Source organism: Cheilinus undulatus, linkage group 3, assembly GCF_018320785.1.
Source record: "Cheilinus undulatus linkage group 3, ASM1832078v1, whole genome shotgun sequence".
NCBI classification, from domain to species: domain Eukaryota; kingdom Metazoa; phylum Chordata; class Actinopteri; order Labriformes; family Labridae; genus Cheilinus; species Cheilinus undulatus.
The window spans coordinates 9,188,046-9,202,292 of NC_054867.1; the positions used below are offsets into that span (position 1 = coordinate 9,188,046).

The 14,247-nt window shown below is 41.0% G+C and overlaps 1 protein-coding gene across 3 annotated transcripts in view; it reads right to left on the minus strand.

Annotated features, from left to right (window-relative positions):
- Window positions 1–635: 635 nt before the first annotated feature.
- The window catches only part of cadpsa (Ca2+-dependent activator protein for secretion a), a 297,442-nt gene continuing 283,830 nt past the window's right edge, over window positions 636–14,247 (minus strand). For all 3 annotated transcript variants that reach the window (XM_041783235.1, XM_041783234.1, XM_041783236.1), the window contains 2 exons: window positions 5,482–5,586; window positions 636–2,097 (listed from right to left, as the gene is read on the minus strand). In XM_041783235.1, the coding sequence (XP_041639169.1) occupies window positions 1,927–2,097; window positions 5,482–5,586 (276 nt within the window). In that variant the 3' untranslated portion in view covers window positions 636–1,926. The remainder of the gene's footprint in view (window positions 2,098–5,481; window positions 5,587–14,247) is intronic.

The following is a 14,247-nucleotide window of genomic DNA, read 5'->3' on the forward strand; positions in this document are numbered from 1 at the left end:
GAAAAACATGGATTATTTCCAATCTCATTGCAAACATCTTTGAGTGGTTGAACCCACCTTTGCATGGGACACTTCAGCAGTTACCACTACAAGAGAATCTAACAGCAGTATTTCAACGAAAGATGGTTTAGATGGGAAAACAATCTGTTCATATACATATAGACACAAGCAAGTATATTACCAACCTCTACCTTTATGAAAACACAGTTTATTTGGCATCTCGGTCAACAGCCCTACATTACTCACAATCCTAAAGTGTTATAGCAATGTTTCTGATTTGTGGAACCATAAATTTCAGCTGTTGGCTGCTGCTAATGAAGCCTAGCTTTAGTTCATGCAGGACACAGCAGTCATACGCCCAGCTGATCCCAATTATCGACTCCAGCTCCCACAGCCAATCACAGCTCTTTCTCCCAACACAGAGACGTGTTTAAATATGACTTACTTTTCACAAATCCCTGCTTGCATTAATGCTGATGCACCATGCTTCTGCTGCTGCTAGTGAAGCTTAACCTCCTCCACCCCAGCCTCCTCCTTCATAGCATCAAGCTTGTTGCGTCATCATTTTCAGTTTTGTGCAACAAGCTTTATGCTATGAAGGAGGAGGCTGGGGTGGAGGAGGTTAAGCTCTGCCATTATCCTCCTTTGTAGCAAAAAGCTTGTTGCATTGACATTTTCAGTTTTGTGCTATTATGGATTAATTGCTTTTGAGGTAGTTTTATTGTTTTCAATATGGATTATCATACATGTTTCTATGTATATGGGGGTTTCTAGCCTGTGGGGGTTTCTAGCCTGTTGAGCTCTGTGGAACTGAAGTACATCATACTGAAATGTTAAGATTTGGATTCTCGCTGTTAAACAGTAGCCTACTGAAAATAATGGTTCTATCACTCTAATTCCATTATTTTTGTTGTGACTTTTAAATTGGAAGCTTAAATTAAAAAAATGGTCATTAGAGCCTCAACATTTACCTCATAAGCAACCTAAAAAATAACAGTACAACAGGATTACAACATGTGAGTTTCCCAATCCGGGCATACTGTCACAGAAACATGGCCGCCTACTGATGAACTTCATATTGATGTAATCACCTGCATTTTTCAATTTTATGTAATGTATAAGGCTGCTACACATGGTGAGTGATCAGTGTCACACTCATGCTTGTCTCACACATATAATGAGTCGATTTTGGCCTTACTTTACTCCTTCATCAGGAGACATCAATCTTCTGCATCACTGACTGACTTGAAATAAGAGCTTGGCAACATTTATTTGACTGCTGATGTCCTGATTGAAAACATGGGTTGTGATATAGTTTTTCCATATGATTTTGATACATCCAACAGACTATGCATAAGTAACAGCATGAGTGATGGACTGAAAGTGTGCACAGGAGGGAGTAGATGGACAGCATAAGGTACAACCTCAGAGTTTTGGCTGCTTTGATCGATTAGTTGGCATTCCTCTTCAGAAGATGCTCACTTTATCTAACAAACTTTTCAAGTGGGCTTTGCAGTCAGTCAATGACTGCCACCTGTTGGCAATGGACAATCTTAATCAATCAAGCATCCACTCCATCTACTCAAGGTATTATCTTTAAGAAGTTGGCTTTAGTGATCTAAATCTGGACAATGGAAGGATCAAAGCTCGATGAGTCTACAGTGGAAATATCAAAATCCAAAGCGCTGATATGAAAGCCTTGCATCATGCAAGTTTTTATAGACAAAGACATCATATTCTTGTATAAATTCAAACAAAAATGTCTAACTAACAAGAACAAAACTGACAAAGCAAAGAATGGAGGGACACGGTGGATGTTTGGTCACATTGTTTGACCTTGGGGGAAGGCTGCATGGGTTCTCAGGCTGTATACCGCTCACTCTCCTGAAAGGCTCTGACATTCCCGTTGTTTTCAGGCCCTTTGTTCTAGTTATCGTCCTCTTCATCGCTGTCTCTCATGGAAATGCCTTGCATCCCGCCTTCTCTCACTGATGCTGTAGCTTCCTCCAGTGTCAGCCGGTTCCTCACCGTGTCATACATCTTACTGTTTAATGTCGAGTCCAGCACCCCTTGAAGGCGGAAGTCACGGTATTTTTTCTAGAACGAATAAAAAGAAAAGTCAGAAACAAAGACTCTTCAAAGGAGATGGAGTACATATGACACTGAATAGTTTGTTTGTCAGGCTTAGCTTGATCAATCACAAGATTTACAAGATTAACACCATTTACCTGCATTTATTTTAAGCATTAGAGAGCCAGTCCATCTGACTTAGGTGAATAGCAGCTTAATAGATCTATAGCAATTCCTATAACATCCACAATATAACTACAACCCAATAGATCTACAGTATTTTGTTTCCAAAAGAGATTTTATCAAAATTAAACTGCAATAAATATGTTAAAAGATGATGCCGTTATGTTTTGGACAGGTTAAAAAAAAAAGTTAATGCTTGTAATATATGCTGTATGGACAAAAGCATTTGGCTAATCATGCTTTTTTTGTGAAGGGCGAATCTGGGATTGGTGGATGTCTGACTCCATAGACCCAACCTTGAAGTTTGGTGGAAGAGAGATAAGGGTATGGGGCTGTTTTTTCAGGTTTTGGGCATGGCTCTTTGTCTCCAGTGAAGGCAAGTCTTAATGCCTCAGCACACCAAGACATTTTGGACAATGCTACGCTCTCATATTTCGGGGCAACAGTTTGAGGAAGGCCATATTCTATTCTAACATGGCTGTGCCCCAGTGCACAAAACAAGGACTATAAAGACATGGTTTGATAAGTTCAGTGTGGAAGAACTTGACTGGCCCGCACAGCGCCCTGACCTCAACCCCATCGAGCATCTTTGGGATGAACTGGAATGGAGATTGAGAGGAACCTTCTCATCCAACATCAGTGCCTTGCCTTACAAATACTCTACAGAATGAATGGGCATAAATTCCCACAGAAACACTCCACAATTTCATGGAAAGCCTTCCGAGAAGAGTGGAAGCTGTTATAGCGGCAAACACAATGTTGTTACAGTCCCTGTTGGTGTAATGGTCAGAACTTGGAATACTGTTCATTGCAAAGTACTGTAAATACTGGGGTGGCACTTGAATCAGGTTGACATTGCTTTGAGGCATAACTGTTGACCCACAGATAACTATGCAGTCTTTTTTTTTTTTTTTGATAAATTCAGTCGTTTACAATGTGGGTTAGCTGGATCTTGTCAATGATTTTGTGTCCTTGAATACATCTTGTGTCCTCACACTGCATGTATGTTTAGTAAGTAGCAGCAATCTAAGACATATGAAATGATAAATTAAGTAAAAATATGCATCACCAAACTGAGATGGCCTGTCAGGATTCCAACAGTGACATCACCATACTGTCTCAGTTGGCATCACTAAGAGTGTCAGCTTTGATAGCATAATGAGGTTAAATCACAGAACAGGTTTTAGCATGGGCGGAACAGTAGCTCAGCTGTTAGCACTGTGAACTTGTTGAAGAAAGGTCTAGGTTTTGAAAAGTGAATAATGAAGATGTTTGAAACACAACTGAAGGCATAAATGGAAATTAAAAACTTATATCCTTATGCCTTCTAGATAAGATAATTTATGTATTAGCTGATTGGTTAGTTTGATGGTTCATGGAGAGGGTTACTTTGTTAGTTGATGGGGATGTTAATTAATTATTCGTGTGGTGGGAAGATTGGTGTTGTTTGGTTGGTGGGACAGTTGATTCATAGCTTGGTTAATGGCAGGATAAATGGTTGGTTGCTTGGTTAATGGGGGAATTTGTTGAGGCTGATAGTTGGTTGGGTGGGTTATAATTGGTTGGTTGCTTGGTTGTTTGTTGGATAGTTGGTTTGTCCATTATTCAATCATCTAACCAAGCAACCATTGTCCATTGGGTGACTGATGGTTGCTTGGTTAAATGATTGAATAATTGGTTGATAGGTTGGTTGGTTAGTTGGTTAGTTTGCTGGTGGGGTGACCTGTTATTTTGTTGTTTGTGTACATGACTGGTTAGTTGCTTGGCTGGTTGATTGGTTGGTCAATGGGGTGACTGTTGATTGCTTGGTTGGTCGATGGGATGAGTTGGTCGGTTGATTCGTAGCTTGCTGAGTAGGGTGGTTGGCTGGCTGGTGGGAAGGCTTGTGGGATGGTTGGCTTGTATGTGTCTAAATGATTGGCTGAGGATGGTAGCCTATGTTTTTGTTTTGCGAAATGGTAATTTTGTAGGTATGATTATTTGGTTAGTTGATGGGGCAGCTGGTTTGCTGTTTTGTTGGGCTAATTTGTTGTTTTGGTGTCTGTTTTTTTTTTTTTTTTTTTGGTTAGTTGTTTAGTCATTGGGGTGGTTGATTGGTTGCTTTGATAGATGGTTTGCATGGTGAACATTTGGTTGGATGGTTGACTGAATGGACAAAAATTATGCAGTACAAGTCTGTTGCAAAAGCCCATGCACAGTCATTAAAAGTATTCAGCTGCTGTATTGTCCAATATAAATAAAGATATTCCATTCTTTAGATCGGGAGTGTCCAAACTATGGCCCAGGGGCCAAATGTGGCCTGCAGCCCATTTTTGATTGGCCCGCAGCAAATTCCAGAGATACTAAAATGAAACATGGTCCACATTAAAACATGAAGCTTGTGCTTAACTGTACTGTACCTCTTGTTTTCAGCACAAGGCAGTGCTACCGAATTACATCTGTAAACAAACATTTTAACAAGAAGATATCTTGATTAATAATGTCCTGAAGGATTATCACAGCAAATAGCAGAACCAGTAACTTTTTGGGGGTAGAGCCAGTGGTAGTGAGGGCTACATGGGACCCCCTGAAATCTGATTGGCTGCCCAAAACCCTGAAAATGACTGTCTATTTGCCCTGCCAGCCATTAACTAGCAATGTAGACATACTCAACTGCTAAACATGTATTAACTTACATTGGATTATTCTTACTAAATTTAAAAATCCTCTTAGAGAGGAATATGAAAGTGGCCCCACCATCCTAATATATTTCTGTATATGGCTCTCTGTGGAAAAAGTTTTGACACCCCTGCTTTAGATGATCGAATGTCTGATGTATCTGAATAAAATAAGTGGTATTTATCTTATCTTACTTAAATGACAGTGTTCTTGGATGTGAGAGTTTTTTTTCACTCATGATTAGCAGCTTCTAATCTACCAGAAAGGCAAAGTTAAAATAGGGGGTATCAAGTGCAGCTGACAGCAACACCACTCAGTGTGTGAAAGAGGAGAATTTAACAATCATAGATGTCAAATTAAGTGTGAAGCTACAGTGAAATGTTCAAATGTTCCAGTAAAAGTTAAGATTCCCCTCACATGTAACTCTCTATAACTCTTGAGAATATTAAAATGACCATATCTGAACATTTAGTTTAATAAAAAGCTTTGATACCACTATAAAACATTTTTTCTCTGGTTCCGTTCTCATAAGTTTATTCCGCAACAATTAACAATTTCGCTTTATATTACCTTGACAATCCTGATGAGTATCTTTAGCTGATAAACGTGGAGCTGCAGGTCCATACGGTCAGTCAGCCATGTTCCCAAAAGATTCATGGTGCTCGTGTACCATTGCTGCAAGAGATGCACAAGAACAGAATCAGTATATTCATCTGATTTTTAATTAAATAAAAAAATTAACATTAAAAGAAGAATCCACTGTCATGAAAATGAGTATCTGTAATACATCCACTTTGCTCATGTTGTATTTGGCACACAAAGCATGTCATGTCATCCCTGCAGTGTTTAATCCTGGCTGAGTTTCCTTGTCGATCACTGAGGATGAGGCCAGAGGGGCAGAGCTGACAAACAGATCCTCGGCAGAAAGACGTCTCTAATCTGAGATGTTCATGTCATGTCGGTCGCACGGCCTCATCAAGCCACGAGGAATTGACACATCGTGCAGCGCAGGCACTTCTCTAGAGCAGGGGGCTGTTGCTGTTGCTGCAGTCTTCCCTGGGACCCAAGATTAGGAAACAGTCTCTGTCCCCCATCAGATATTCCCACAGGGTAAGGATCTATTTAAAACTGGACTGTAGTCTCAAAGATGATCAGCCAATGATGCATCAGATGATAGTTAACCTAATAAAAAGTACAGCTTAGGACGCTCTCAGCACACAGCAACATGTTCTGCCAGGAGCACTAGTCAAAGTCTGTGGTTGGAGTTTTATAAGAGTCAGTGAAGCAGAAAATCAACAGCAAAATTTTGAATTTTATTCTCTCTTTAATAATTAAAACCTATGTCTGAAGTATCTTATTGACAGGATAGTATGGTGTGTATTAAAAAATGCTCAACAGTTTTACTCATGGTATATGGTCTTATGCTAAATTTTGCTAGATTTAGCCATGTGAGATTCAAAGAAATTGCTGCTTTTTTAATAAAAAGCCCAGCATTGTAGTGCTCAGTGTGACTGTACTAAGCCTGGTATGCATTTTCTAAAGCTGTATTACCTCCTAATATATATCACACTGTTGTGGCCAGGCTTGCCCACAGAATCTACTGGGCCTCGTAAAAACCCAGTCAATGGGCCCTTGTGATTTATTTACAGTGCCAGTGCAAGAGTGGGGTCAGTAGCATTGGTGCTAGCATCCTGGCTAACAGTCACCATATTCTGGAGGTGAAAGTGTGTCAAGCTGTCATTGGGTCTGATGTTGAAATGATTTAATTGTGCCTCTTTTAACCCATTTTTGCCACTTTCTTCTTCACATTAAGTGCCCATGACATTCTCATGTGTGCAGACAATGACATACTTTCAATGCTTGTTCTTTTGGATGTATCAGCCACTTTTGATACCATAGATCATACTACCTTAATTCACACTCTGGCACAGTTTCTTTCCTACCTCTCTGACTGACATTTCGATGTTCATTTGGACAATAATGCATCTTTCTCTGTTTTCTTGTTATGTGGAGTTCCACAAATGTCTATACTTGGCCCAATCCCTTATCTTTGTACATGTTACCAATGGGTAATCTTCAGTTAGTTTATGTTTCATACCACTTTTATGCTGACAACACCAAGCTGTATATTCCTTCAAACCAAATAATCTCCACAAGCTCAGCACCCTTCACAAAACTTTCATCATCTCAACCCTTATAAAACTGGAAATCCTCATAATCGGCCCCAATTACGTTGGTAAAGAACTCCCTCCTGAGACTCGGTGTCCTTCCCAACAACATTAAGCCCACCTCCAAGAATCTTGGCATCATGACAAATACTTAAACTTTGACTGACATATCACCAAACTAGTTCAGAACCTGCTTTAGCATAGCAAAAACCCAACCCATGCTTTCTGTTAAACATACTGAACTTTTAATTCATACCATTCTCTTATCTCGGTTAGACTACTTTAACTCCCCTGTGGCATAACTCAGTCCTCATTAACATGTCTACAATAAATAACAAATAATAAATTTCATTTCTAAAGCGCTTTTTCATAAAAACTGGAAGACACCGTACAATAAAGAGAATGATGAAATAACAAGGAAAACAAAGAAAACACAGACAGACAAAAAAAAAAACAAAAAAAAAAAACAAGATCAGAATCACAAATTAAAAGCTTGTCTAAAGAGGTGAGTTCTGAGAAGTGATCTGAAGTGCAGTTTGAAATATGGGTTGGGAGTGAGTTCCAAAGAGACGGAGCAGCTATGGGGAAGGCTCTGTCCACCCAGGTTCAGCGCTTGGTTCTTAAAGGGGGAGAAAGAAGGTTGGCAGTGGAAGAACGGAGGCTACGGGTGGGAGTGTGACGGTGAAGGAGGTCAGTGAGGTAGGGAGGGGCCGGTGTGTTTAGGGGCTTTGAAAGTAAGGAGCAGGATTTTAAACTGAATTTGGTAGGGGATAGGGAGCCAGTGAAGATTCTGAAGAATGGGGGTGATGTGATCACAGGAGTGGGCATGGGTGAGGAGGCGTGCTACAGAGTTTTGGATGTATTGAAGTTTACTGAGGATTGATGCAAAACGCTACAACTAGATTACTGTCCAGTTCCGGTCTTTACTCCCATATCACTCCATACACTCTCTATACACTGAATACAGTTTAAATTTTTATTAATCACTTTTAAGGCCTTACTTGGCCTGGCACGTGCATACCTAAATGACCTGCTGAGTCCTTATTCAAGTGGTCACACACTCTGATCATCAGACCAGGGCCTTTTAACAGTTCCTCAGTTTTACTTTCTGTGTTTGCAGTAGCAGCTCCTAAACTCTGGAACAGTCTTCCCCAGAAAGCCAGGAAGTGTAATTGACACCCACATTTAAATGGCTATTTTGACAGCAGAAATGAAGAGATTGGTTGTAAACACCACTGATTGTACATTCATATTTCTAGTGTTTTATGTTCTGCACTCAAAGTTAGTAGGAACCACAGCCAGCCCGGCTTCCTGTTACTACGATTCATGGAGGTGTTACAAGCAGCAACCTTGAAATTCTGCGACTGCTCTATTTAGACTTGTCTTCTCCAAACAGTGACCTCTGCGAGGCACAGTGAGCTCGGAGCACAGAAGCCATGCACAAACAGCCGAAAGGCTGCAGATGTTTCTCTGTGGGCCCTGGCTGTTGCCAGTCTAATTGATGGATAATGATGAGTGAGGGCTGATACTAATAGAAGCTGACTTTCAACAGTCAGGGTCACAGCAGAAAGGATGGGGGGCTGGAGAAGACGGGGAAGAGAAATAAAGAGGAAGGGGGTCGTAGAGGATCTGTGTTTGTTAGTTTATGAGATTTGATGCCTAGGGGTGATTCATAACTTAAGGGAGGGTTAATCCTTAACAGTTATATTTTTATTCAATAATGAAGTTGAGGATATGAGGGCTTTTGTCTATGATGTCTAAAAAAAACAAATCAATATCTGAGAAATTGCAATTACAATGTCAAAGCAAACTACAGTCAAAGCTGAAATAATGTATTGTTAAAAAAAGGAAAACCATGAACATTTTTAGTCATGGTTTTATTTGACAAAATTAGCATTCAGTGAAAGCTGATGCTCTAGATGATCGGATACATGTTACTCCCAGAACACACCTATATAATACAGCAGCTTAATCTATCCTCTTTGCACCCTGTGCATGGGTTTGCTCCTGGATTGGGCACCCTTAAGATAGCAAAATTTAAACTCTGTACAAATTGCTGTACACCACCTTTCTGCTTCGTGCAGTCAAATCAGAGCCCTGAATGTCAGAACAACCTCTCAGTGTAAGAGATTGGTTTTGAGAGTTCATATCTGAAATCCAGAAATGCTGTGCACTTTCTCTGACAATGAATCTTCATTGAATGGCAACATTAATTAGTTATTTTTTATTTATTTGGAACTACAAGACCAGGACTAGAAGCTGCTCACACCAAAGTAACCTCTATATGAAGAGAAAGCAAGCAGGTCTACATGTAGGTCAATCTCAATCCCTGGAACAGTGGGTAAAAGAGAAGAAGCCTGAGCCGAGGCAGAGCTGGGGTGAATCAGTGAGGCGACCTGGTGCCAGAAACTTCCTATCTGTCGCTGTGTGCCTGTGAAGGCTTCGGCGTGGCAGCAGGCCTGTGATCTCGCCCCGAGCACAACCACCCGTCGAGAGGCCAGGCCTGGAGTGACTGATCCACTGACTGGCTGCTCTCCCTCTTCCCATCATCCTCCATCTCCATCACTTCTCCTTTTTTTTTTAACTAAGACTTTACACCGTGCCACGCAGCTCCCATCTGCAGCCATTTTTTTGCAGCAGCCATTTTGTGTGTTTTTCCGTTTTACTCCTCTTCATTTTGTACAAAAAGAGTCGTGACAGTTATGTCACCGGTCTTCTCGCTGCCATGACTGGCATTTTGGAGGTCTGACAGGGACATCTTATGTAAACGTAATGGCTGCCATTTTCATCATCTCGTTGACTTTTTATGGTAATTTCAAACAGAGTGATACATCAGTAGGTGTTGATCTTACTGAAGAGAACATCTGTAACTGTATCTAAGCAAACTATGGCATATCTTATATCTAAGGAGAGGATGTCTTATCTGTATATTACAATGGTACATATTTGGTTTAGCTCAGTCAGTAGAGCATGTAAAGTCTGGAGTGAGCCGTAATCTTACTGTGTTTCAACTAAATACTCATCATGTAATCACGCTGTTGTCCTCATAAAAGTCTAGTAATCAATCACATCCCTCATTCTTTCAGTACAGTCATTTCTGATGTATCCACGGGATGATTATCCGATGTAAAGGCTCATACTTTCATCCTCCTGAAGAGAATTATTCTCAAGTTGCCTTAAAGGAGAGATATCTTCTTAGGAAAGTAATCAGAGAGATGTTTACATGCAGAAGGGCTTTGTAATGTATGCACAATCAGGTGCACAGCTGTTCTTTTCCTCAGCTATTTCATCCTTGGAAGGAGCTGGAGACAACAACTTATGAGATGCATCAACCCTGAACTGAACTGTAAGCTTTGCCTGAACTCTTTCCATAGCTCCCTTTAGAAATCTGCACTTATTTAAGTGAGGGAAGGAATCATATGTATTAAATCCTTTGAACGGCATTTGCCTGCAAATTGGAGACACTATGGTAGGAAATAGTCATCTCTGTATGTCATTTTCTCCTATCATAGGTGTCATTCTATTTTTCCCACTTTTTCCCATTATCAACATACAAAATACAACTAATGATCCACTTTTTCTTCTTTGTTGGTTTTCTTTCCCTGATGTCATTCTGTGAAAGTATAACCTTGTCTCCTTAGTGCATCCATTTAAACAACTTTCCCTACATCAAAAATAGAAAAATAAAACTGTCTTAAACACACAGGTAGAAACCAAAACCATTAACTTCTCTAAAGTATCAGTAGGAAGCCATGCCTGCAAGGGGACAGCTTCATGAGTGTGTGACATCGACATTTGTGGAAGAATGGGTCACTCTCAGGAGCTCAGTGAACTCCAGCATGGTACTGTGATAGGATGCCATCTGTGCAACAAGTCCAGTGGTGAAATTTCCTCGCTCCTAAATATTCCACAGTCAACTGTCAGTGGTATTGTAACAAAGTGGAAGCCATTGGGAACGACAGCAACTTAGCCATGAAGTGGTAGGCCACGTAAAATGATGGAGAGGGGTCAGCGGATGCTGAGGTGCATTGTGCGCAGAGGTCACCAACTTTCTGCAGAGTCAATGGCTACAAACCTTCAAACTTCATGAGGCCTTCATATTACCTCAAGAACAGTGCATAGAGAGCTTCATGGAATGGGTTTCCATGGCCGAGCAGCTGCACCCAAGCCATACATCACCAAGTGTAATGCAAAGTGTTGGATGCAGTGGTGTAAAGCACGCCACCACTGGACTCTAGAGCAGTGGTGACGCGTTCTCTGGAGTGACGAATTGCGCTCCTCCATCTGGCATTTTGATGGATGAGTCTGGGTTGCCAGGATAAAGGTACTTGTCTGAGTGCATTGTGCCAAGTGAAAAGTTTGGTGGAGGGGGGATTATGGCGTGGGGTTGTTTATTAGGAGCTGGGCTTGGCCCCTTAGTCCCAGTGAAAGGAACTCTGAATGCTTCAGCAGACCAAGAGATTTTGGACAATTCCATGCTCCCAACTTTGTGGGAACAGTTTGGGGATGGCCCCTTCCTGTTCCAACATGACTGTGCACCAGTGCACAAATCAAGGTCCATAAAGACATGGATGAGAGAGTTTGGTGTGGATGAACTTGACTGGTCTGCACAGAGTCCTGACCTCAACCTGATAGAACACCTTTGGGATGAATTAGAGCCAGGCCTTCTCGTCCAACATCAGTGTGTGACCTCACAAATGCGCTTCTGGAAGAATGGTCAAAAATTCCCATAAACACACTCCTAAACCTTGTGGAAAGCCTTCCCAGAAGAGTTGAAGCTGTTACAGCTGCAAAGGGTGGACCGACGTCATATTAAAACCTATGGATTAAAAATGGGATGTCACATAAGTTCATATGCAAGTCAAGGCAGGTGAGTGAATACTTTTGGTAATATATTGTATGTTTGCACAAAGGTCTGTAGGTGATCAGTGTAAGATACATATATATTTTTCCTTATTCAAAATACTAGGCTACTCAGCCAGCCACACATCCATATCAGGTTGTTTTGAAATTTTAAAAAACAATTTTAATATTTCACAGTACCAGATAGACACCTGATTCACTGATGAAGACAACTGAAGAGAAGACACACACTTCTGAAGTGTGACATGCTCATTCAATTTTTTTTCACTTCAGTAAGGCCATTGGTCTTTATCGTGTGTTCTATTGACTACAGTAGCTGGTTTAATTATAACACTTCCTGCAGTTAGATAGGATTGAGATCTGTTCTTATCTTTACTAAAAACATACCACACCTGGATTTTTAAAAAGACAGACAGCACAAACAAACAGCCCTATCTTTGTGTTTGTTTTGTAATGATCAAAACAGGGTAAGAGTGAAAGCCCCTTTAGTTACAGTACCAGTAAGGAGGGCACCAGTTTACTTTGGTGAGTACTGGTCTAGGAATTTTTGTCTAATTTACTCACTGATCAAGCTGTACTGGAAAAAACTAACATTTCAGAGCATTAACTCATTGAGGGAATGTTTACTGCCATACACATTCAAGTGACAATTAGGTATTTTCAAGGATTTTCATTTTATCTCACTTCCTTTTAAGTTGTGTCACTCTTCTCTTGCATTAAGGAAGTAGTTTGAATTCATGTCCCATTTAATTTAACTTTAAAAAAAACTAAAAATTTAACTCAAGATATGCAGGTTTTGATTTTTTTGGACTGGTATTTCTATATCTTTCACCAAATTTCCTCTTCTGTCCCATTTACACTCCAAACACAGAGGCTGCTTACTTAGTTTTTGCCCAGACTTTAACCCTCTTCCTCCAAATGGTACTCTTTACACCATTTCTGTATTGATATTTTCACCTCTGACTCACAACTATCAGAGCCACTCAACTCTGCCTACTTCATAATGGCAGCACGTACAGTTTCTCTCCAAACCCGGGCACATGGTTTCATTCCTCCAGGGCTGGATTAAGAAATCGTAGCGTCTGCATGTTGAAAGTTTAGAGCCCCTTTGACGCGTGATGGGCTCGTCAAAAGAACAGTGACGGCCCCTCTTGCTTTGTTCCACTTGGCAGGAAGTAACAAAAGGAAATCATCAGAACAGACAAACTGAGTGGAGCTCTCTTTTTTAGGGGTGCTTGGGGATCAGCAGGGGGCTAGCACTAGCTAACAGCCAAAACAAGCGTAATATGGCTCTGAATACATAATGCCATAACAAGACAGGGATCAAATCTGTGACATTCTAACGAGTTCCATCTGAAGGAAGGGCTCCCATCCATGCGACCGGGTTATCTGAAGTGTGTTTTGTCACCTCCCGACATGCTGATGAACCCCTACCTATACACAGGCGACATGCACGCCCTGCACAACACCACACTAAACACTCCCACATACAGAAATATACATCTGCCGTTCCATCCCCCTTCGAAGGAAAGCTGGGAGACAGTACGACCTCCTGCCCCCATCTGACACCAACCCACCCATCTTACTGAAACCCCCCCACTCAGCCATCGACACACTTAGACACACAAACCTCGCCTTGAAGCCAGCGTTCACACCCAAGTCTTCCAATGGCGCCTAGCAGGGGTTAGGAGCTGCCACCAGCAGGATTTGATGCAAAAATGGCACACCTCTCCCCCTCCCCAATCCCATTCCCATCCACCTACTCACTCACCTCCTTCATGACCCTTCTGCATAAATTTTCCTGTGAGGGTAATTAGTGGGAACTGGCCTTTTTAGATTATCGAGGGCAAATGGCACATGACACTTCTGGCTTCAAGTGACACCAAAGAGCCTACATAGGAAGACAACTTTAATTCTGAGAGAACTGGCACAAATAATGAGCAGAAAGCTTTGACAGAGAGGAAGTGATCACTTTTGAGCATACCATGTAACGTGCTAGAATCAGTGCAAAATCATGATCTAGAAATGTGCATTTTCAGTCGCAATCCACATCTGGAACCGAAACTTGAGACTTGAAGAGCCAAAAGCTCATCCAGCTTGCTGAACTCCTGACTCCTGTGCCTTTGGATTAAGAAAATGTGTGATATCTCTTGAATTGATGGGCCCTTTGGCACTCCTTAAAAATAAATTATGTTTGAGCATCAGTTGTGCCTCATCTTCAAACAGCATTTAACAAATGCAATTGTATTTAAAAACAATTACCTGATCAGTTGTTCATTTTCAGATTAAAAAGTGGCTTTGGAGA